Below are 24,408 nucleotides of genomic sequence, written 5' to 3' on the forward strand. Positions count from 1 at the left end.
GATTAATCCCTGTAAAGCAATATGCACGACCTCAACAAAACGCCAGTGACATCCGTGATGAATCGTGTTTGTGAACTATTTTTGGGCCCTTGGCAATCTCTTTATCTCGGACTATTTTTCCGCATCAATTATCGGGAGATCGTTAGGACGTGGTTTCCCTTAAAACCGGATAATCCGCGTCGCTGAGTGCCACAATCCCGGCTGTCACTTGCATCAATCCTTCGCGGGCACAGCCCTAATTACATATTGTAAATCGCCATCAGAGGGACTCATTTTTTTTTAATCTAAAATCATTCATAACCAACCCCCCCCTCCCCCCGGCCGTCTCCAGCACCCCCTGTGCTCGTTAAAATCGATGCTGTGACGTCAGAGTGCGCGCTGCTCGCGACGCCGAGTGTCGCTTCCGACCGACGTCTTGTTAGTCGTGCCGTCTCGACCGTGCCCTCGTGACGCTATGCCTCTGTTTTGGAGGCCAATCTTCTTATTGGTTGTAGCCTTTTCGGTTTTTCCGTTCACGGTCGCCGATCTGTTCAGTAACTCCTTTCTGGTCCGGTTCAAACGCGACCTGGAACCTGAGGAGGCCCACCAGGTGGCGAAACGTCATGGATTTGTTAATATGGGACCGGTAAGTTTTTGGCAACAGCTGGTAGTCGCTTTTGTTGACAATGGTTTAATGCGTCCAAATGCACTAGGAAAAGAAGCAGCACTGGTTCGTTCAGTGCGAAAGTTTAAACGCAAGAAGGGAACGCTGAGGACGCCGCAATTGAGCTTCGCTAAAAAATTTGAAAACCCCTAGAGGATCCGACTGAAGCCGGAACCGCGTGAGTCCGATGTCCAAGAAATCATATTCCTAGTGGACTTTGATGGCAGACATTTGTCATGTCTGGAAAAGGATTGCAAATTGGAGCGTTACGATCCTTTCCAACCGCAATCGTTGTTGTCCGTGTTCACATTTACGTGGTTTCTCTCGTTTAGGGTTTTTGGACCCAGATGAAGTTCAACGATTTGAACATCGATTTTCTCAAGTCAACTACGAATGAGATCTTTCGGACGTGGGACTTGGTCTCACGAGACTGAGGTTTGACAGATACGCATTGCATACTCGGTGTGAGTTTCATATTGACAATCTCACAGAACCGTGTGCAAGGAGCATCAGGTGCAACACGCTCTCGCTTAGGGTTCGCTGTTTGTTACACTGACAAAGCAAGTCACATCGAGCATACTACTGTTCACGCAAACCACTCTAAATATTCCAAGAATCGTATGTGTGCACAACTGAATCTAACATATGCTACGTTCCCACGCCTGATTTCTGTGTATGATTACCTTATTAGAGTCAGATTTGTTAGAAGACTAGAGCGACGTGCGAGAACAAGATTAATAACAGAGTGCAGGGCACTGTACAGTGCACCTGGTGCAGGTTTCTGAATTCAAAATGGGGAGAATCTTTCGCACTGCAATTCCCCGATGTACACTGCCACGGTGCATGTCCAAAACTTAGAAAATCGCCCTAACGTAAATGTGCCCATAGACGATCGAGTGGTGTCGTAGGGTGGCGCCTCCAAGCTCGTTTACTTGCCAACCCCCGGGGTTGCGACGTTCAAGAATCATTTGACTGAATTAAGGGATGTTTATGTGCCCGCATGGGGTGCTGGTGGCCTTTTACTGTTTTCGCGAATTTTTCGTACTTCACCAGCGTCAGAGAGCTCTAATGGCTTTTGAGTGATTCTCAACTGAACTCGACTGCTTGGAGAGGTCCAGATAAACAACATCTTGAGACGCCGCCAATTGTTTCATTATCAAATTTGCGTCAGCCAAACCCGATTACTCGGGCGGTTTGTCTGATTATGTGCACCTCAGTTCGAAAGGGTCACTTAATACCCCTTTTAAGCATCGATACTATACGTATTTGAATGTGGGAGTTGGTAGATTAATTAACCCTCATACTCACTGTAAAGTGTCAAACCCGGCTTAAGTCTTAGCGCAGCTTAAATTGCAGCGCGTAGACTTAAGGTTGCTTAAATAAAGTGCGCGCAATCGGCTTTTGTTGTGAGACATAACGAGTTTGGGGCCAACAGAACTCTTCGCCCCCCCCCCCCTTTTTTTTTCTTTTTTCGGATTGTCTTCACCTGGAAAATGGGGGAGCTTGAGGATAAAACCGTGTACTGTCATCTTGCACGATTAAAAAAAAGGAATTTAACGCTTAATGTACTCAGAAAAAAGGTGAATTCGAAAATGTGAATAATGGAGATAGCACGTATTAAAAAAACAGTTGTTGATGGTGGTTGCCGAAAATCGAAACGTCGGATTTGAAATGTGACTTGCCACGTTGTAGAAGTTGAGGAAAACAACGTTTTACCAACATTCTGCTTGTCTTCAAGCACCGAGTGCAGGCCATCAGAATTTTTTTAATTTTAAAATGACACATTTTTGAGCTCCAAATTTAGCAAATTTGCCCCAAATTGACCGACCTAGTACCCTTTATGGTTAACGAAATCCTCTTGCCGAGTTCTGCAAATGGACACTTTGTATAAAAGGGATATAAAGTCCTGAGGGTGATTTGTAGACATTTCCAGATTTTTTTGTTATGTAACAGTAGAAGCGCTCGTGCCCACATATGGACCTTAAACCAACAAATTTTCCAAAAATTTAAAGGATTACGTTACGTATTTGATTAAATTAACAGGGTGCTAAATAATAATTGAAAAATCCATCCATCTATTTTTAAACCGGACAACTTTAATGGTGTACTGGACGTCCGAAAATAATGTCAGTTTGCTATCTAAACCAACGTCCAGCGCGGCTTCCGTTAGTAAATATTAGTGGTTCAGATTAAATTTTAAAAATATTAAATTTCTTCAAAAAGGGCTGCAAATTCCGTAACGAAATTTAGGAAGTGTTAACTGCTATGATTAATGCATGTGCTTTCTTGGGAAGAGAAAAATTTGGACTCGTCCAGTGACGTGCCTGTCTCCACGTTAGCGGATATTTTTTTGGAAACAATGATACTCTACTGGTTTTTCGGAAAATAAAAGTTATTGTTGAATCTTGGAGAAATACTATCTCTTGAGATTTTTTCGATCGACCCACCGTTTCCAGAAAAAAAAATTAAAATAATTTTAACACACGTCTTAAATTAATAATTAGAACATAATGGTGCCGATACTTTACCGGAAATTTGGGAAAAAGGAAAACTATCCACCACATTTTTTTAAGAGTAAAGACAAGCCTTGAATATTTTTACGTTAAAAGTTATTAACGAGTAGGTGTCCATTTATGTATCACATTAACATCGATGTGCACGCAAGCTAAACGTGCAGCAAAATTATTTAAAAAATTTTTACTTGGAAACGGTGGAACGGACGAAAAAATCTCAAGAGAGACCATTTCTCCGGAATTGAACGAGGAATTCGAGAAAAGTTTTTATTTTCAGAAAACCCAATAGCATTTTTGCAAAAATGTCCTCTAACATGCAGATAAGCACGCCACTGGAAGAGCCAACAAATGTTTTTCCCCTGAAGAACTAACGCCTCATTTATAGTCGTCAGCAACTTTGAGATTTCGTTAAAGAGGACGTTTAACCCTTTTTGGAGAAATTTAATATTTTTTATTTTTCAAATCGAAATTTAACGCCCTCTGTCAGCGAGAAGAAACTTCATTGGAAGCGGGTTTATGTTCGAAACTGACATTATTTTTGGACGCTCAATTCGCTATTAAAATTGTGCGGGTTAAAACTGAAACTTCCTGTATAAGCTCCATAAATGGACGCCCTGTATACTAGATACACTCGATTCTAAACCCGGACTCTCTTTTGAGACATTTCACTGCCAATCCCTTGAGCAAAACGAATTACAAACAAAGCATCTAACCCCTTTAAAGATTGCCTTGAAAGATAAATCCACAGTTCAATTCTGTCCCAGAGAGAAATCAATGATGACTACCTCTCACTCTCTCTTGACGTCATTACTCCGAAAAGCGTGACATCACACAACGGATCATAAACAATCATCTTTAATTACTTCATAATACTGAAGTTTATTGGCTCCATTCGTAGTACAATTAACAGCAATATTTCAGGAATTCCTTTTATCGGTTCTATTGCGAGAAAACACGAATAATCACTATTTTCGACACATAAAAACACTCTCTTTCGCGAAGACCTCAGTGAAGCCCTATCGACCTGCTTATTAATGCAGCTCTCGATGCAGTTCCACTTGCATCCACTTAAGCAGGGCTTAAACGGAGGAAGAGGCAAATACGGGTGTCTTATTGGGGACTTTCACCTTTCACTCAGTGTAAATTCAATTTAACGCAGCCCCGATCGTGCTAACTGCATGCTGTTTTGCTTAAGGAACACGACCTCGGTTTAGCTGCTCTGGATTAGAGAGAAATTAGGGTTTTAGGGATTTTCGCTTCATCAGAAATTACTTTCGGCGTATTTAGTCTTTTGTTTATTTTTCATGTTCTCGCGCGAACATTTTTTCGAGTTGGTGAAGGTGAAAGTGACTTTTTGAGGTGCCTTCAGAGCGCGTCACACTTGCCGACCATTTTGTGAAATAAGTACCGAACGTGGCGCCGCCACTTTGCTGATTAGGTCCAAACTTCGCGGGAGATTTTGAGCGTTTCGGTTTTTCACTAATGTGAAAGATCTTTTGGTGAGTGTCCCTGGCACCGTCACTTTGGCAACACTTGGCGAAGCAAGTCGCGCATCCATTTGACGAAAAGAAGTGCTAAACGCGCCGTTGCGATTTTGCTAATTTGGTCCTAATTTTATGCACTACTTAAAATTATCCACTAATTAGAAAGACGTTCTGTCTTTCTCTTTTTTTCTTAAAAATCACTGTCACTTTGGCAATACCGGCAAGGCATATCTGGCAATATCAAACGTCAAATTTTCAAGAACAAATCCCAAAGGCGCTTATTGATGGAGGGTGTGGCCCTCTATATTGTAATATTTGTCTCGTCCTCTCAGATATGACCGCCTGACAACACTGCCAAAACATTTCTGACGGCTCCATGTGTCATTCAGATGCCTCGAAAAATAAATGCAAAACGCGACGTTGCCCTCTCCTCAGCTTAATCAGAACAATTGTTTCAAGACTTCCTCGTTAATTTTCATGTTTTGTTCATCAACCCCTCGTTATTAGCGTTCGTTGGGCCGCATGCACTTACATGCACATTCCACGAATTTACAACCATCGACGATAAATAATATTCAATATTGAACCCGAATTTCCATCTCGATCATTAATCTGAGAGCACACACATGGACACCTACACATGCGGAATCGTTATTAAACCCAGTGCAAACAATAAATCTGTTCATATTATTAATCTATGACAGGACCAACAACAATAATGCTCGATAAGCTTTCGGTTTTTCTCCTGATACGTCGTACACGAGGAATAACATGGAAGACTAATAATAAAACAATGCAAATATTTATTCTATTCTGCGACAGGTCCTCAAGTGGCTTCGAGTGGTACCCACACTCCATCTGCGTATACATAAACACAAGACCCTCTAAAAACTGTTAAAGCCTTAATTATCGAGCCGTAATAGAGTGCCAAAAGGCTGCCAGAGAAATTGGAACTAAAATTCAATTTACTAATGGAGAGCCTTATGAATATGAAAATTGCCGCTTCGGGTTAATAATAACTGAAATATAGTATAAGAGAGGGTCTCCGCCTACCAGAAAACGATGGTGACGACTAGATGTTTTTCTAATATAAATGTTAAGCGTGAGAGGACGTTACGTCAATTCATTTGTCGGGTTGTGTAGGGTTTCATGGGAGGTAGAAACAAATTTTCTACTTTGAGTGAATTGGAAGAACGGGCCATGCCAGCACGCAGAGTGGTTTACGGAACGCATTAAATTAATTGACAAACTTTCACTATTTGACGGAATCTTTGCACTCGGTGTGAGTGCGCGCTGCTATACGTTTCGGAGCGTATGCGAGGTGGAACGCACAAAAATTGATGCCTGGAAACTCTGATTTTAGACGTGCGAATGCTTGAAGAACTTTCTGCTCAAAGTGCACTTGAACGGCACGGAGAACCAACAGAGGGACTGTTGTTGAGGAATACGGCGCGTACACGTAACTCGGGTTCCTCAATGACGTTTGTTTATTGCTTACGGAGCATTTTATAGAAAAATTCATAGCTCGACACATTCGAAAATTCTGCACTTGTCGAGAGCGTTTACATTCCTTTTGCTGCGTATGTATAACGTCCAATTTGTGTGCATTTCAATTTGAAACATATATGTGGATCATAAGCGCGCGTGACACTTGAGTTTGACAGCTCGTCCAGATCTAGTTCAGACGTTCTACACCGAGAATGGGTGAGTGTACGGCACACCTAGGGGTGAGCAGGCCTAAACCATCCCTGTCAGTCTCATATAGTTTTTAATGCTGATTTATAGAGGTACGGCGTTTTCTGAAGTGGATAAAAACGCCCGCATTGAAAACTGGGTCTTAAGTCGGCTTACTAAAATCCTCTAGACGTCACTGTGGGAAATCGGCTTTAACGCTTAAATTTAGCTGATTCCAGCCGTCGCTAAAGCTCTATATTTAATTAGGGAATTGTTGCAGGTCCTCCAGTCTCGTTCAGAGTACCATTTCGTGAACCATGCACTGCGTCCTGCCCGGTCCAAGAGGAGCATCACTCATATGCGCAAGCTCAAGTCAGATCCTCTGGTAAATAGAGAAAATACCCTTATAAATACTTTTCTGAAGGAAAATTGCATAATTATTCAAGGGCGAGCGAGTAATGAATAATTCCAGCCAAATAATCGTCGTCTATGAGATAACTTTGAGAGAACTTTACTCTTTTTATTGCTGAATCGCAGATTCACGCTGCAATCCAGCAGCCCGGTTTCGTGCGGGTGAAGAGGGGCTACAAGCCCCTGAAGGTGGAGAATTTGGTGAAAAACATCGAGCCGCATCAGGATCCTAGCGACCCCTATTTTCCCTACCAGTGGTACTTGAAGAATACGGGGCAGAATGGCGGCAAGGCCAAGTTGGACCTTAACGTCGAGGCTGCGTGGGCGCAGGGGGTTACGGGAAAGAATATCACCACCGCCATTATGGACGACGGTGAGTTTTTTTTTTAATTAATAAAATAAAACTCATTTTAGTTTAAACGCCTTTAAATAATTGTCATAACTACTGACTCCAAAACATACCCTTACTTGAGTTTCAGACATTTTGTCTAAAACAAACATCTGGCAACACCGTATTTAGCAAAACGAGTGTTTAATTACCCTCTTAGCTGCTATCAGTTTTAAAAGGCTCTAAGGCGGCGTTGCCGTTTTGTGTTTCTGCGACTTTCAAATTTTTTCCATGCCTTTGTTGTCAGATCTAGTTTTAAGATTCATCTTAATACTTCCAATAACAACGCGTAACTAATTCTCCTGAAGTTTTCGGTCAGTTTGGCAACACCTGATCTCTCCTTTGTTTCTACAAGTTTTTTTTTGTGTATACAATAATACTTGAGTCTCCAAATTAATTTTCATAAGCGTTTTAGAGGAAGATTAATCAGTTTGGACAGCATTACGCTCTCCTTTGACCGTGAAATATTAAATCATGAGGCGGCACAAAACGCAGTCTCAAAAGGCTCAAAAAGCTAAAGTTTTCTTAAAAAACACATTTAATTAATTGCATTTTCACTCTAATCAGAGGAAGGAAAGCTGACTGAGAATCACTTCGCTTCTTTTTTGTCACCTTAAGACCAATTTTTGACGTCTGTCAATGTTGCCAGATGTAACTTCAAGTCTTGCATCTCACGTGTAATTCCTGATAGTTTTGATCGATTTCGACTCTAATTTTTTAACGGAAAGTTGATGAAAATGAAAACGCCCTTTGGTTTTCATCTTCGTTAATTTGACGAAACCGCATTTAAGCCTCGTACTTCATGCTGCAACTATCTCGTACTTCATTCACAGTCGGGTCCTGAAATTTTGAGTCGACTTCGGTCGAATTCGAGAAAGAAAATTCACTTTGGGAACATCGCATGCCGCTTTTGTTTCTTCAGTACGTGTTGTAATGTAAGCCATTGTTGCCACATGTCGTCTCAAAATTCGCACTCCATGTAAAACTTTTTTGCGCTTCCCTAACTCCGTCTCTGTTTGTTGGGCAATATTTGTCTCTTTTGTGTGCTGGGTTTCGAATGAATGAAAAGCCTCGACTTTGAGAGCGATGTTTTGAAGTAAACAGCCCTGAGGCGCTCCTGAATGGGCTTCAAAGGAAATAAATATGGGAAAACATTGAGTGAAAAGGTTTCACAATCCCGACAGATTGTTTCTGTTCTTACGAGATCTTTTCCTCGATTTTCCAAAATTTCTATAATCGGTCGTTTATTCCAGGTGTCGATTACATGCATCCAGATTTGAAGTACAATTATGTAAGTTTTACATTTTCGTTATAAAACGATTTTTTTAGTATGTTCTCGCACGTTTTAGAACGCTCAAGCCAGCTTCGATTTCAGCAGCAATGACCCGTACCCGTATCCTCGATACACCGACGATTGGTTCAACAGGTAAGTAATTAATGCAATAAAAACTTTTTTAACTTCACTGTTGCCATGTTTGAACTGTGTGGTAAACAGCTCGTTATCGTGTTTTTTTTTGTTATCCCGACAATGTTTGCAGGGGCATTTTGAAATGAGATGTTTATCTACTGAGCAATGGCCAATTAGAGGCAAAGTAGTAAACATAGTTGTTCAACTGTTTTTTGATCGATCAAGATTTGTTTCTTAGCGTTCAAGTGGCATTAAGAGGGTGACGAACGTTTTTTAAGGCTCAAAGTTTAAGCAGCTCCCGAAATTTAATACTCATAGAAACATAAACAAATCAACACGGTACGACTTTAAAATAGGTTCGGCAACATTGGACAAATGAATGAGAACAAAAGACGCGCGTGATGTTGCCACAAAGATGTTTTTTTCCTTAGACGTTGTTTAAGCCTTAGATGAGTCACACATTCTCCTTATGAAGTACCAGCCTTTGACCCGTTTAGAAAATCGTTGGTAAAGCCCTACTTTCGAGTGAAATTCAACTGGAAATTTCAACGCTAGACGCACAAACCTTGCAATTCTAGCAAGTCCCAAAACTGAAGATAGAAGAAACAAAAAAGCAGTGTTGCCATATCAAGAGTTTTAGGATAGGGGCACAAACTTGAACTTAGATCTCGCAACGTTGACATAGCATAAAGTAGCAAAAAAGGAAATTGACATGTTTTCAGCTCCATCTGCCGTGTTAGAAGAAAATATTACGAGAACGAATTAGTCTTTTTTTTCGTTGAAATTGATGTAAAAAGTTTTTTAAGAATTGCACATGGTAACCGAAACTTTGAACGTACTGCGGCAACAACGATGGACATCATTGTTTGAAAAAAATCAAAGAGAAACATGATGTTACCACGCGGACTTTGTTTCTCCGGTGCTGATCTATTCTTGCATGCGCAGCACGATGTTGCCATTTTTTTGCTTCAGTTTGACGTAATAACCTTTCAGAGCTTACAACTTGAGTCTACTTTGAGAAAAATTGACAGCTGTCAAAACAAGTTTAAGCAACGTTACTTTCTTTACTAATTTTCATTTGTTTATCTCTTTTAAGCCATGGTACCAGGTGTGCAGGAGAAGTAGCCGCCGCTCGAGACAACGGAATTTGTGGCGTGGGTGTGGCCTATGACTCTAAAATTGCAGGTAAACCCCCGAAACCACTGTATTACACCGACTAACAACTGTTGCCGCGCTATGGAAGTTACGCGCCTGACGAATCTAATTACGGTTTCCCTCTTTCTGGGTCAGAAGTTCCCCCTCACACGCAAATTGATTGTCAAGGAAGTTATGCGGTTCTGTTTTGAGCAATTTCCATACACGTCAAAACTTGTGCGTGTAGCGAAATAGTGGTGCCCCCTTTTAAGAACGCATTATGCATGCGACAGCCGTCACTCGCAATGGAGGATAACCAAATTATTTTAAACCGCTTCAGAAGTTACCCCTTTTGGAATATTATTTATGGATTTTGTGGAGGTGTCTGCCAGTCCAAAGGTCGTAGAAAACATTGTGCAGTTTCAGATTTTTCCTGTTTAATACAAATATATTCTACGTATTCGATTTCTATGTATATTTTCTAGCAACGATGTGTTAGTTGTCGAAAGAAAAATAAAATCGTATTATTTGTTATCGCATCTGAGTGACGTCACCACAAGTCGTTTTTTCCGAATTTTGAAGATGATAAAAATGGCATCGAGCTTTAAGATAATTTCGAATCTAACTTACGTCATCAACACAGTTCTTTTAACTCGTATTTTGACAATTACATGAACTGTATTAAGTTGGGCGATTCGGCATCTGAGGAGCGTCACTGAAGAATAGAAACTTTCGCAGATATTGAAACTAGCAAAAATGGCGTCGAAGCCGCGGAAAGTCCATATATCAATGACGTCACATTTTCTTATATATTTTACGGCAATGTGGCAATATCATCACACTCCGTGGGCGTTTTTGACATTAAACCTTTGCTAGTTCCAGGCATACAAACTTAAGGCAATGTTGTCACATTGACAAGCAATTTTTTTTGACGATTTTCTCTTCAATTTAGCGTAAATTTTTCGTGAGAAGTTCCCGCTGCAATTCAAGTTGTCCTAAAATTAGGTTCTGTGACAAACAATAAAAATTCGTGATTTTAAAAGTAGACATACTGTACATATATTACAAAATAAGTAACATATAATTATTGATAACTGGGAAGAGGACCTCATCCCTAATTGGGGCCAACATAGCTAGACGACTGCTGTATGATCGGTTAGTCTAGGAAAACAATCCAGTGTTGCCGCTCTTTCTGCTATTTGCTGAAAACACAAAAGAATTATTTTTTTTTTTGAGGCATTCGAATGCTAGACCAGCCGTACATGACCGATCTAATCGAGGCTAATTCAATGGGACACGAGCCGAACTTAATCGACATCTACAGCGCTTCCTGGGGTCCCACCGACGATGGTAAAACTGTGGACGGTCCCCGCAACGCCACTATGAGAGCTATCGTTAAGGGGGTGAACGAGGTGAGTCTTTTCCCGGTTTAAAGTAAGAAAAGTCCATTATTATTCCGATTTGAAACGTTTTATGAGCCCCCCAAGCCTGTTTGCGTGGCAGTTTAAGCTTTTTTGCTGGGATTCGTGTGGGCGGCGGTATTGTGGAGCGTCGGCTTTAAGGTTTAAGTGTATTAAGGACGGAAAGAGTTTTAAGGGTAATGAAGGAAGTCGCCCAAGATACCATCAGACGCATAATATAAAATTCTTCCATGTTGGAGTAACGTTTGTTATCCCTGGAAAACGATAAATCTCGGCACATTGGAAAATTCCTTCGGCTTCGAGTCATTTTATTTATTATATTCATGTTATATTGCGTGGCCGATCGATACTTCACGGGAAATATTCGGATGATTCCGGGAAATTCTAAAAGTTCCGGTTTAATAATAATGTTTAGGGTATCAAGCAGTTCGGTGATCGAAATATCTTTCTAATTAACCCCTTTGGAACTGTTTTTTTTTATTTGTGTTTACAATTGGAAATTGAGCTAAATCTCTCCCTAGACGTTCTCTTTCACTGCGCCTTTGTTTCGCTTAGCCATCAGAATAAAGTTATTTAAGGAAGGGATATTGGATATAAAATATCTGTAAAATTATCGCCACATTTTGATATATGTATAAAGAAATTCCGGTAACTATAGGAGATCTAGACTTTAATCCAGAAAAACCACCCAAAGTATTCAAGTGGTATTTCTCTGCCTCCTACAGGGGCGTAACGGCCTGGGCAACATTTACGTATGGGCCAGCGGCGACGGTGGCGAAGATGACGATTGCAACTGTGACGGTTACGCCGCCAGCATGTGGACAGTGAGCATCAACAGCGCCATCAACGACGGCCAGAATGCGCATTACGACGAGAGCTGTTCCAGCACTCTGGCTAGTACTTTCAGCAATGGGGCCAAGGACCCCAATACAGGCGTAGTAAGTGAGGTTATGCTATACATTTAAGTTTCTTTAGCAAAATGCGCGCGGATTCCACGGCGACTGCGGGCATCCAAAAAGTACATAGAAAATATCCGACTTTTAGTATCGGTCAGAGTCACGTTAGGCACTCATTCGGACGTGCCTCGTGCAGGACTTCTTATATGTGATATTTTTCACACAAGAGCATGCACCACTTTTATCAAGCTAAACTATATAAGCTCAGTAATTTCTACAAAATTAATAATTTCAATAAATCTTATTCACCATATAATCAAGAACGATTTAATACAGACACGTCCCGAATTACAAAGATAAAGTTTATCGAAAAATCCAAAACTTTCAGGTACCTTTTTGACAATTTATATTTTAAAATAAAAAAAAGGCATTTACTATATTGACAAGTAATTTGCTCTGAAACTTCCTATCCGTCAGTTTCAACGCACATTCCCCGCCAATAATTTTTTAATTATTGAGAAGACGCACATTCACCAGATTGACGGGAATTTTGTTCTTCAATAATTCCGTATTATACCATGTGCCTTAAAAAATTTCAAATTTAGCAGACCCTGGAATTATTTGAGCGCGACCTCGTATGTCTTTGATGTGTAATCTCGAACGTAAACGAACCAACCTAACCTCGGTTAAAAATACAACTCTGCCCGTATTATTAGTTGGTTTTTATTAAAAATAGTCTTTTCCAAGACTTCACCAATTTTCGCGTTGGTTAGTTAAAGTTTTCCGAGTGCAAACAATGGTGTTGACACTCGAACAAAAAGCCTTTATGTTTGAGGCTTATTTTCGGAAAGGCGAGTTAATAAACGGAGAATGGGCCTATAAAATTCAACCTGGTCTTCAAAAGTTTTGTGAAAAATTTCTCCACATTACAGTTGGGGAATTGCACTTCGGGACAGTTTGAATTATGTTGCGAAATTGTTTCGTGAAACTAGCGGTATTCAAACAAAATCAGAAAGTGATAGACCAACTAATATTGCGGGCAAACTGAGTTGTATTTTTAAGTAAGGTTAGCTTGGTTCGTTTATGTTCGAGATTACGCAGAACATATCAAAGACATACGGGTTCGTGCTCAAATAATTCCAGAGTCCACTAAATTTGAATTTTTTTAAGGCACACGGTATTTTCATCTGTAGTTCTGCGCGGCTTAACCATTGTCTTAGCCATACTGTGCGTTGGGCGTTAGCTCCCATGTCATTCCCTACTTTGCTGTTACTTCTTATATAATTACGCAAATCCGAATTCCTATTAGCAATCTACATTCGCCAATTTGTCAAGTGCAAGGCAACATGGCTGACCTTTTTCGTTGCCATTGTTTTGCGATGACCCTTTGTTGGGTTCGGCCGGCCATTGTGACAAGTATTGCCCACATTTTTTGAACAGATTGCCAAACGGGCCTCCGATACTCAAAGAGGCCCTTGCTATGGAGTTCTAACTTTTATCGATTAACCAGTACCCAATTAAAAGCACCAGGAATACACGTTTTTACGATCGGCCCTAAATTTTTTTATATTCCGCGCTTGACGGCCCCTTTATATTGCCAGTAATGCGAGCGTGTGCGGGACACGTTTAAATTTCATCCAAGCGATGTTGCCGGGAGTTTTAGAGCGCGTTCAACACACGATCACCTGGACGAGGTGAGTTATTGTGATTTGGCCCGAAATGCCTCACAACATAGTCCGCACTAAGCCTGGGAACGTGATAAAAATTCGAACGGCAATTGGGTATTCTGGGTTAGTTTGAGATGCTCGACAATTAATTCCGTCTAATACGAAACTATGAAAAATACGTTACGTGCACCGGCACAGACTTATTTGCATTTTTATTGCTCGAGAGGGTCATTCTAAAGTCAATAGGGGAGATATATTGTTGACTAGATTTTTGCATTTTTAACAATGATAAAGAGCGTAGCATGTGTTGAACGAATTTTTTTAACGATTATTCTCTCGACAACATGGTGAATGCGTATTATTTTTAAATTATTATGAAACTACAAGTTCTATAATCACTTCAAATCATGCTTCTTGCGTTGGGAGGTAATTTGGTCAATATGGTAAATGCGATTCATTGTATTTAATTAAAAAGATTGCAGAATGTGTGAAATGTAGTATTTGATGCATTTTTGCTTCGGCAACTTATAACTGGTAGTTGAACTATACATGAAAATCTTGGGAAGTAAATTTCTTTCCAATGCGATCAATTCGTTTTATTGCGATTATTTTCTACGATTAAACGGTGTCTGGGGGGTATGCGCTGTTTTAACTGGGTACGAATACACGTGCCATAAATGTTTAAACGATTAACTGTTGAGACTGGTGAATGGACACCGACGTATATAAGAAAAGCTTGAATGGTGAGCTTCTGGTCAGTATGGTGAATGCGATTTCGTAGACATAAAAAGAATTAATTAATCAAAGACTCGTGAGGGATTAACAATTTTACAAACTGTGAATGCGCTCATCGCTGTTTGTTGAGTGCTCACATTGTGAAGAGAGCGCATCTAGGATTTTTGGAATTTGAAAATATTGGACAAGTTTCTGTAGGAGATTGGCGAATGCGTTGGAATCAACTGTTTGATGGTGATGCGATGATGGCTGTGCCATTTTTATAGTTTTTGGTCTACCCATATAATCGTTTTACGGCCTTGAGCATCTAATTAGGACTATAATTGATGGATTATAGGGGAGACTATAAAAGGGTCGATAAATAAAAAAATAAGCTCCCGCCTTAATAGTTAATTATTGATATTGAACACAATAAATTGATTTTAATGGCTTATAAAGGAGGCCGGTCCAACTCACCGGTAAACGCTATAGAATTTTGTTTCGCATATCCTTTGAATTTGGCTCAATTACTCTGTACAATAACTGCCTTTAGCAACCAATTTGAAGAGAAATACTTTCATTAAAACAGACAAATTCAATGGAAGTTCCACGACTTGAATTCCCGAGGAAAGTGCTTTTGGATGCCGAATTTACAAAGGTGGAATTTTCTGGCGGAAAGGAAATTTCAAATATTTATCATCGAAAGGAATGCGTTTATAATTCAACCAAACACACGTGACTGTGAAATATTTAATGTGGCAGAGACGAGATGGCAAGCTAAAGCAGAATAAATACTTAGAACACGCTTGCTTTATTGGAAATGAAAATCTACTTTTGTAGGCTACGACTGATCTGTACGGAAAATGTACGACCACCCACTCGGGAACCAGTGCTGCAGCGCCGGAGGCTGCGGGAGTGTTCGCTTTAGCCCTCGAAGCAAAGTACGCACATTTTCACACTTAAAAGACCAATTTAACCATTAAAGCGTTTCAGCAAAAAGCTCACTTGGCGCGACATCCAACACCTAACGGTTCTGACCTCAAAGCGCAACTCCCTCTTTGATGCGAAGGGCCGCTTTCATTGGACGATGAACGGAGTGGGGTTAGAGTTCAACCATTTATTTGGTTTCGGAGTGTTAGACGCAGGCGCCATGGTCGCTTTAGCCAGGCAATGGAAAACGGTACCTCCACGGTACCATTGCGAAGGCGGCTCCGTCTCAGAGTTAAAAAGAATTCCCACTCGAGGCTCGGTTGTAATGAAGATTAACACAAATGCGTGCAAGGGAAATAACACGGAGGTTCGGTACTTGGAGCACGTGCAAGCAGTGATTACTCTGAACGCCACTAGGAGGGGAGACGTTGAGCTTTTTTTGACGTCACCAATGGGGACTAGGTCAGTTTGATTTTTTTAGTATAAAATAGGTGTTAATTGGGTTATTTAGGTCAATGATCCTGAGCAGAAGACAGAACGACGACGATGGGAGAGATGGATTTTCTAAGTGGCCCTTCATGACCACTCACACGTGGGGGGAGTGTCCGCAGGGAGTTTGGACCCTGGAGGTAAACGGTAACAATGTTAAAACCCGTGATGTATATATTTTTTTCAGGCAAAGTTCAACTCGGAGGTGCCACAGGCGGGATTTTTTAAGGAGTGGTCTCTGATGCTGCACGGTACTAGGGAGCCGCCCTATACAGAGTTACCGGTTTTGGACCCGCACTCAAAGCTGGCCATAGTGAAGAAAGCGCACGAAGCCAGCTCCAAGATGTAAAAAAAAATAATTAAAAAAAATTTTAAACAAAAAAACATGAAGAGATTCTTTTGTATTTTACCTACTTCTGGGGTGTCGCCTTTTCTCGGTTACAAAAACACATATCTGAGATAAAGAATTTTTTTTGATGAGACACCCTGTATGATTGGAAACAAAGCTTGTGATTTTGAGATGAAATTCCAGGACGGGCGCAACTGGTAGGATAATTCCACTTCCATTATTTAAGTGGAAAGCGGCAACGTTGCCCAGTCCAAGATGGCGATCTCGTCATAAACAAACGTGAAAACAATCTAAAGTTCGCTCTCTGAAGCACCAATCCTGGAGCTATACTTAAGGCGCGACGTTGCCACCAATATTAATTGCGCTCTCCCTGGGATGGATTACACTTCGTTATAACGAGAGAATATGGTTTAAATGTCTATAAAGATGATTGATATATTTTCTTAGAGACGAGGACTATGTGACACTCTCTATTAAATAAAAAGTATTGTAGTTTTAGAGGCTGGTTAACCGTTTAAAAGTAATATATCATAAAGATATACTGTCTATTTATAGCGTTAAAAAGTAATTAAGAATTTACAGCATCACTTCAAAGCTCCCCGATTCGGGAAGGTGCCGAGGCGGACTCAATTATTTCCGATCGAAAATGCTTCTTATTAAAATGCTTTAGCGGTATTTAAATAACGTTTAAGAGTAAAAGGAATTAACAAAAAAATGACCAGTTTTATAATAATTGTGTAATAATAATACTGAATAGATTTATTGAATGTTTTGTATAATTTGCCCGCCCCTCAAAACACATAATTGTACATACAAGATGACGATTATCCACAAAAAAACGAGTGTAAAATAAACAGAATAAAATATGTATACACATCTACATCAATGACTTTTTATTTAATAATTTCAAGAGGCACGAAAGTATCGTCAAATTATTGGTAATTCTGAGATTACACGTTGAATACATGAAACTTAAAAATTTTGATACTCCCAAAAACTATGAACTTTGGTTAACTGTCTGTGTAAGTAGAAGATTTTGAATCGCATAAATAGTATGAAATCGCAAAAACTCTAAAAAAAATTACACTCACGTTCACACTGACACACGAGCGTGGGGCTCCTTTTAACCAAACACACTGATTATTTTCCAATTTATAAATGTTTTCGAATTGCATAGGATAAATATGAATATCGTTAGTGAAATAGTGGTTTGTAATATGGGTATTTAGGAAGAGAGAACACGTTTTTACGCCAATCTCTCTCTTTTAACTGGTGCTATGAACTATAGCCTTCCAAGGCACTATTTGCACCTAGATGGAGACAAGAAATTATCTATTATTTTATTTCGGAAAAGACTAAATTGTCCTAGGAGCGCGATTAAAACCACGTTACGGCGTTGTTGACAAACTGGTGAAAATCACCTTAAAATTACCAAATATTAGGATTTGTTTATCGAATCAACGATGTTTATCTACCAGAAAAAGTGAGACAAAGAAACTGCCTAAAGATATCTGTTTGAATCCTACACATTAGAGAATAGACTAAAAATAAAAAGGCACTTTTTACAAAATCCTTTACCTGCAAACTCTCCTTTTATCACACCCTCTAATGGATTTTTCCAAACAACGAACTATACAATTCATTTTTAGCTTCTTCCGTCCAAGAGTGATTATCCATTGGAGCCATAAAATTCACCAATTTCGAGTGAACTGCATATCTACCAATCCATCCTTGTCATTTACCACAATAGTTATTCTAACAACTTAACATACCTAATTTTCCTGCCTTTTGTGGCTCTAGTATCAATTTTCCTTTTCATCTTGCTCCTCAAATTCTGCAGCTGTATCCACTGCCGGCCCAACTGCACTGAATCTGTGATATCTGCAGATTTGACTTCAATCAATTCCCTCAATAGTTGATGGTAAAAGTCTGTATCATCAAATATTTCACTGTTATATTCCTCCAACACTTGTTTCTGGTCACCATTAACTTCAATGCCTTCTTCAATAATTTGGTTCTCTTCACTTTGACCCAGAATCTTGAACTCACTTCTCTTCAGCTGTGTCTTCTTTATAAGCTTTTCCTTTTCTCCTAAAATATGCTCAATTTGACTTACAACAGAATGAGATTGCCCTGAGTTCTTTGTAATTGAAAGTCTCGTTTTTGTGTTCCAGTTCTCTATTACTTGATTTCGATACTGTTTGTAATCTGCATGGAAACTTGAAATATCTTCTTCATAATCAGTAAGTTTGCGTTTTTTAGTGGGTATTACTTCAGTGTCTGATTCCTCTTCCTGCTCATCTTCACTGCTGCTAGTAATTTCTTCATCTTCATTTTCCTGTTTTGCAGCACATTTCCTTAATTTCTTCGTTTCAGGAAATTTTTTCACCATCAAGGTTTGCAATGTTAAAAGCTTATCAAGGATATTAGAAACACCTTTTTGGACTTCCTTTGACTTTGTCTCAAATTCCTCACTCTGAATGCTCATTTCCTTAAAATGATCTTTTTGAGGCATTTTGTTCATTGATAACAAGCATTTTTGCATTTGAATCCTCAGTTCCAATAAATTTTCCCAAATACTCAATTGGTTCCTAATGCATAGCCCTTTTTTGACTTGATCTGACCTGTTAGTTTTATGCATATGTTGAAAATTTGAATCTTCTTCTTGCACATCTGACTCATCTTCATGTGAAACCATACTGGCATCAGAGAGCTCATTTTCACTTTCATCAGAAAGATCTTCAGACTTGTTGATATCTTCTTCTTTCTCAGATTCTAAAAATTCATCTGAACTGTTCTCCTCTTTGAGCTCTCTTCGACTCCCTGTTTTCCCTGCATATCTTTGATCCACATCAGCCAGCAAATCAACATTTACAGTTCTGAACTTGCTAAGCAAAGCCTCTTCAGCCTCATCGGTTTCTTCGAAATCGACAAATTCCCCAAGTTTGGCATTGGAGGTGTCTAAATCCTCATCATCAGAATCGAACTGGGAGGGAGCAGCGGTTAGCACTCCAGCAATTTTATCAGCTAGCGATACTTTGGATGACATTTTAATCACCTGAGGTGCTTTGAGCCACTTTAAATCACTTTAAAAGGTTTAAATGATGAAAAAACTGAGAAAAAGAGACTCCTTTGATCTGTCGACGCAATTTCAAATAACACAAAAAACAACACGATAAAACAACGTGCAAAAGAAAGGTTAGATCTCTAAGTCTTTACACACTTCGAAATATATCATCCCTTATGCAGGATTTCGTTATAAAGAAAGATAAATATATAATCGGAACACTTTACTGTTCAAGGCCAAGCAAAAACGAAGTAAACTAAATTGTGTGAATCATATCTTGATACGTCATGATGATACGGGAGACCATCTTTTACTACTTTTATTGAGCAAACAATCGAAAGCGTGGTCAAAGATGACGTCATAGAGCCATATATACAAATCTAGATGTCACTGTCAAAGCAGTTTATATAAAATCTATAGCCAAACATAGGAGAAAATTTTAGAACCCTAATTTGACCTACTGTAATTACCTTATTTAAACAAGATTACCCTTTTTGGGTTTTATTTTCCATTAAAAACATTATGGCGGATGTGTTGGACATCAACGATGTCGGCGATATCGACGTAGAGGACGAGGGGGACCAAAGTGTATTGAGGCTGAAAGAGAAAGTGGTGACACGAAAGGGACGCGGTTTTGGGGCTAATGAGCCTCGTGATCAGGAGAAAGTCCGTGGCTACGAGAGCATAGACCGTGGAGATGGAGATGAACCTGGTAATTAACCTCAAAAACGCCACTACATCTAACCTTAAAAGAACTTTTTTTAGGGCCTCAAAAGTCGGTGGAAGGTTGGATTTTGTTCATAACTTCAGTACATGAAGAAGCAAATGAGGATGACTTGACTGAAAAATTCTCAGAGTTTGGCCCAATTAAAAACATCAGCATTAACTTGGACAGAAGAACAGGGTTCTTAAAGGGTTATGCCCTAATTGAGTACAATACTTATGATGAAGCTGCAGCTGCTCGCGAAGCACTAAATGGCTCCGCTCTACTGGGACAAACAATTGGAGTTGATTGGTGCTTTGTCAAGGGGCCTAAAAAGTCCAAGAGAAAGAGTCGTAGACATTAAGAATTTCTGTAGTTTTGTATCCTAATTTGAATAATGAAAAAGAGGTTTGTAATAATATCATTTTTTATTTGTTTAACTACAGCTTAAAGAAACAGCCACTATCTTCATTCAAAAATAACAATTTGAAAATATCATTGTAGAAATTTGGATAATATTTACAAGCCCTATCACAGTCAGGCATGTAATTGATCTCAAGAATTTTAGGCTGCATGTCTTGATTTTGCCAATCCAGCATCAAATCAGCAGCATACAAAGCCCTGGATTGAGCATTTTCTGCTATCCCACAAGGAGGTTCAACTGCAGTGGCACACTCCATAATGTTTCTTAACATTTCCAATATTTTCTTTTCAATCACCTCCCAATTATAACTGGCATATTGCACTTGCCATTCCACCTTAAATTCCTCACACTTCATGTGCTTCAAAACCACCCCCTCCGTGTAATTCATCACAGTAAAATGTTTTTCATAGTCATCAAAATCAGTCAACTCAAAGGGCTTATTTGCAAACCTTAGGAAGAAGTTTTTGTACACAAAGACTTCAAGGGGTTTTATGGATTTGAGCAAAATTACATATCGCAGATCAAATTTGACTTTACCTTCACATTCTGGCCGGTAGAATAAAACTGGATTTGTTAGGTATTTTTGAACAATTTTAGGACCTGTAGCAGGCAGTCTCATGATGTAGTTCAAATTGTTTGTAATGTGCATGTCCATGCCTCGGGCTAAGTTATAAGGCTTGATTATCCAGTAATTGTTTTCTGCTCCTTCTGATTCCTGTTTTTGGAAGTATTTGGCAAAGTTTCCCACCTCATTTACGAGATTGTATGTGATAGGGAACCACGGAGCTTGAAGAGAATTGTTCTTATACCTCCGACAAGTCATACACAATAAGTCTTTTACAGTTAAAACATACTCATAAGGAAACTGGTTTATGAATTTATTGGGGTTTTCTTCACTAAGTTTCTTGAAGTCTCTAAAATGTTCCGTGTACCATAAAATATCTGCCTCGCCTTCATTGGTAGTGATTTCAAACTTTTCATCATTTAAATACTTTGCAATCAAATCATACTGAGTATAACAAAGATATTTTTTGTCTTTCTGAAGAGTTACTAATTTTCCTGGAACCTCTGGCAGAGTTTCTGTGATATGCCCACTGACAAAATACTCTTCATCAGGAATTTTTGCCAGAACATCTACATCCTCAAATGTACTAGGAACCCAGGGCAATAAAGCTGCTTTTCTCCTAACTATATCTGTAATACCCTCAGCAAAATCTCGACACATAAGCTCCCCCTCCTCTATACTCTCTTGCAAAAATAACAATGAATAAATACCGCCACTTAAATAAAAAAAGGGCACCATCCTGCAGTTGGGGTTATCACTATGTTGTAAGGCACAACCAATTTCATCAGTGACATACCACATTTGAGTCTGCTCAGTATTTTCCATATTACGCACATTATAAGTGCCATTAATCCTCCACATAGTTTCAAAAATCTTCTCTATAAGTTCCTCACGGGGCAACTCAGGATCTAACCCAAGAATATTGGCTAAACGCACTCTCAAAGAGTCATACTGAAGATTCTTCTTAGCTTCAGTTATATGGTAAGTCCAGGCATGGTCTACTAAATAAATATGCTCAGAATCATTTTTGTCTAAGTCTTTAATCGCTTGCAGACCCCAAACTGGTTCGTGGGGCTTCGGACATTCATCGTATTCGATTTTTACTAGTTGAAAAGACTGACCTGCATCAAAGGTTTGATTAAGTAATTTGCGGTACAGGGACTCCCAGTAAAGTTCAGGTATTCCGGAGGAAAGTAATTGGTTTTTATGTTGATCAAGGAAGACGTTTATTGGCGAGATGAGTCCCATTTTGTTTTGTTTTGCGGTTTAAGTTGGAAACGATAATGTAAGGTTATGATAATTAAAAAATAAGGTTAGGTTAGTATCGAACAAAATTCATCCTTACGAGATACAAAAAGCTGTTGCTGCGTGACGCCATTTCATAAAAGCTGGAAAAACCAAAATTGCAGAGCATTTTAAAGTCCTAAATGTTTCTTCCAATTTTGATAAATAAATAAAAGAAAACTTATTTTTAACGTTTATTTGTATCCAAAATAATACCAGTGCTGTGTTTTCCATCATTATGCAACTTCACCCCAAAGTTCTCCAAAATCTCAGAACTGATAAATTTCTTTTGGGTTAAACCTCCAATAATCAGTTGATTTTCCCTGTTGTTTTCGCAAATATTGCGAATGGCCAAAATTGCCCATTGAATAATAACTAAAAACATATAAACCTCAGAATACCTATACCTAATTTGCCTACATAATAAAACTTACAGGGATTTTTAGCATCCATATTACAACAATCTAACAAAACTGGAATAAGCTCAGCCTCCCTGGCCTAAAAAAAATTGTTTTTATACTTAACAATTTAACCTCACTCCTTACCAATTCCTGCATCACTCGATTCCTCCAACACAAATTTGCAATTAACCGAATTAAATCAGCTTTAAAACCAAACACTAGACTTCCTCTTAAGTCCTCACTAGGATTTTGCAGCTCTTCCAATTTTTGCATAGGAGTAAATACACTTCCTTCACACTTCCCAAGTTGATGTGCATTTATAAGCAACACTCCGCAATTTATCAATAAATCCTTGTCATTTGACAGGTGTTTTAAGTGTAATTCCTCACTTGAAAGGTGTGCAAGAACTTGCAAAAGCACCAAAACTTCTTTGATTGAGTCTGTATTGTTAGGAGTTGTTTGAAAAATTATGCTACCACTGTTGCTGAAAGTCCTTGCTAAGCATTGCAGACAATATTGGGGGGGATTTACTTTAATTATTAATGTATTTTTATCAGGGCTTGTTAAGGCTTCTTGAAGAAAGATTAGGATTTGCAATCGATGGCTTGAGGGAAGTTGAGGGAATTGTTCCCAGATTTGAGACTCAGAGATGATTTTTCCCATTAACATGTCCAGATACTCATTTGTATGATTCATATCCTCAGCAAAAGCTTTAAAAACCCATTTTAATAAATTTTCTTCAGTTATTTGTTGGTCATAATAAGCATTGTACAGCAGTGCACTAATTTCATAAGGAAAAACATTAAGCCCTATAAATTCAGAAATATTTAGTTGAGACCTTAACACCTCTCTTCTGAGCTTTTTACTTTCCTCAATTTCTCCACTTAACAAATTCAAAACAACTTGTAGCAATATTTTTACAAAGAGCTCTGATTGTAGATGCAAAACAACTATCTTTGAAACAACAGAGTTTAAAAACACAGAAAAATTTGAGTCTTTTCTAACTAAATATGTGGCAGTTGTATCATACACAGCACATTGTCTTAGGGCCCTCATGGCCTCAGTTAATGTTTCTAGTATTGGATCATCATTCTCAGAGAAATCTTTATAATACTCAAGGCAAAAATTTAGCCAGCAGCAAAGGTTATCCAGCAGGGGGCCTGAAATGGCGACTCTAGTATTAATTGTAGTGTGTTGTTGAGCTTTACGAATTAAGAACTTACTTGAAATGTTTTATTTCTTGTAAAATGTTCAGACACTCATCAAAAGAATTAGGAGGTGGTTTTGAAGGGTCAAGAGGCAAAAAAGAGGGTTTCGATGTGCGGTCGGATGAGCCATGGTTAGTGAGGCTCATTTTAGCGGTAAATTCAAAAAGTTTCTTGAGAGTTAAATTCTGCAGAAGATTCAGGAATGTTTGGTAATAGAGAACTACAGTGTATTAACTGAAGTTGAGGAAAATGTGAAAATGGAGTCAAATAATAGGTTATAACTAATACCACATTACATGAAAAGTTAGATGTGGCAACACACGTCAATACATTGACGTCATGAAGATACTCATACGACCATTATGATCGTGTCAAATTAAGATCGACATTTAAATTCCAAACTACACAAGCATATTTTTTCTGCCATTTAAAGGAAACAATTAAGGAGGTATAAATTACTATCACTGATTGTATATATGTTAATTTTCCAACAGTGCACTCAACGGAAAAAATACTTTATGTTTTAATTAGTTCTTGGGCGCGTTTGATACTAATACGAATTGCTGAATTCTTGACGCTTCCTAATGTCACAAGTAAAATAAGTTAATTAATTTAGTCAATAGAGGGAGCAACAT

At 38.9% G+C, this 24,408-nt stretch overlaps 5 protein-coding genes across 6 annotated transcripts; 2 read left to right on the plus strand and 3 right to left on the minus strand.

Moving 5' to 3' along the window:
* The first annotated feature begins 405 nt into the window (after window positions 1-405).
* Window positions 406-17,001, plus strand: amon (amontillado). The gene is made up of 12 exons (XM_066286663.1): window positions 406-625; window positions 6,595-6,699; window positions 6,852-7,098; window positions 8,367-8,404; window positions 8,463-8,539; window positions 9,618-9,706; window positions 10,892-11,067; window positions 11,802-12,014; window positions 15,194-15,294; window positions 15,347-15,745; window positions 15,795-15,912; window positions 15,960-17,001. Exons 1-12 carry the CDS (start codon window positions 455-457, stop codon window positions 16,119-16,121), a joined length of 1,896 nt encoding a protein of 631 aa, XP_066142760.1. The 5' UTR covers window positions 406-454; the 3' UTR covers window positions 16,122-17,001.
* On the minus strand, window positions 10,690-19,374 carry LOC136341571 (protein AATF-like). Its single transcript, XM_066286707.1, has 3 exons — window positions 17,894-19,374; window positions 17,700-17,838; window positions 10,690-10,857 (listed from the first exon to the last, which is right to left on the minus strand). Exons 1-2 carry the CDS (start codon window positions 19,168-19,170, stop codon window positions 17,727-17,729), a joined length of 1,389 nt encoding a protein of 462 aa, XP_066142804.1. The 5' UTR covers window positions 19,171-19,374; the 3' UTR covers window positions 10,690-10,857; window positions 17,700-17,726.
* Window positions 19,375-19,579: 205 nt separating this feature from the next.
* tsu (40S ribosomal protein S12 homolog tsunagi) lies at window positions 19,580-20,310 on the plus strand. The gene is made up of 2 exons (XM_066286766.1): window positions 19,580-19,900; window positions 19,954-20,310. Exons 1-2 carry the CDS (start codon window positions 19,711-19,713, stop codon window positions 20,253-20,255), a joined length of 492 nt encoding a protein of 163 aa, XP_066142863.1. The 5' UTR covers window positions 19,580-19,710; the 3' UTR covers window positions 20,256-20,310.
* On the minus strand, window positions 20,301-22,246 carry TTLL12 (Tubulin tyrosine ligase-like 12). Its single transcript, XM_066286674.1, has one exon. The coding sequence runs from the start codon at window positions 22,126-22,128 to the stop codon at window positions 20,332-20,334; it is 1,797 nt and encodes a 598-aa protein (XP_066142771.1). The 5' UTR covers window positions 22,129-22,246; the 3' UTR covers window positions 20,301-20,331.
* Window positions 22,247-22,345: 99 nt separating this feature from the next.
* On the minus strand, window positions 22,346-24,052 carry LOC136341561 (ataxin-10). Of its 2 annotated transcripts, none has more exons than XM_066286685.1 (4): window positions 23,789-24,052; window positions 22,710-23,739; window positions 22,599-22,662; window positions 22,346-22,539 (listed from the first exon to the last, which is right to left on the minus strand). In XM_066286685.1, the coding sequence occupies exons 1-4, from the start codon at window positions 23,917-23,919 to the stop codon at window positions 22,352-22,354; spliced, it is 1,413 nt and encodes a 470-aa protein (XP_066142782.1). In that variant the 5' UTR covers window positions 23,920-24,052; the 3' UTR covers window positions 22,346-22,351. The 2 variants fall into 2 exon arrangements, with proteins under 2 accessions (XP_066142782.1, XP_066142792.1); XM_066286695.1 differs by having other exon boundaries at window positions 22,710-23,725; window positions 23,789-23,917.
* Window positions 24,053-24,408: the final 356 nt, after the last annotated feature.

This window comes from Euwallacea fornicatus, chromosome 1 (genome assembly GCF_040115645.1).
Source record: "Euwallacea fornicatus isolate EFF26 chromosome 1, ASM4011564v1, whole genome shotgun sequence".
NCBI lineage: Eukaryota > Metazoa > Arthropoda > Insecta > Coleoptera > Curculionidae > Euwallacea > Euwallacea fornicatus.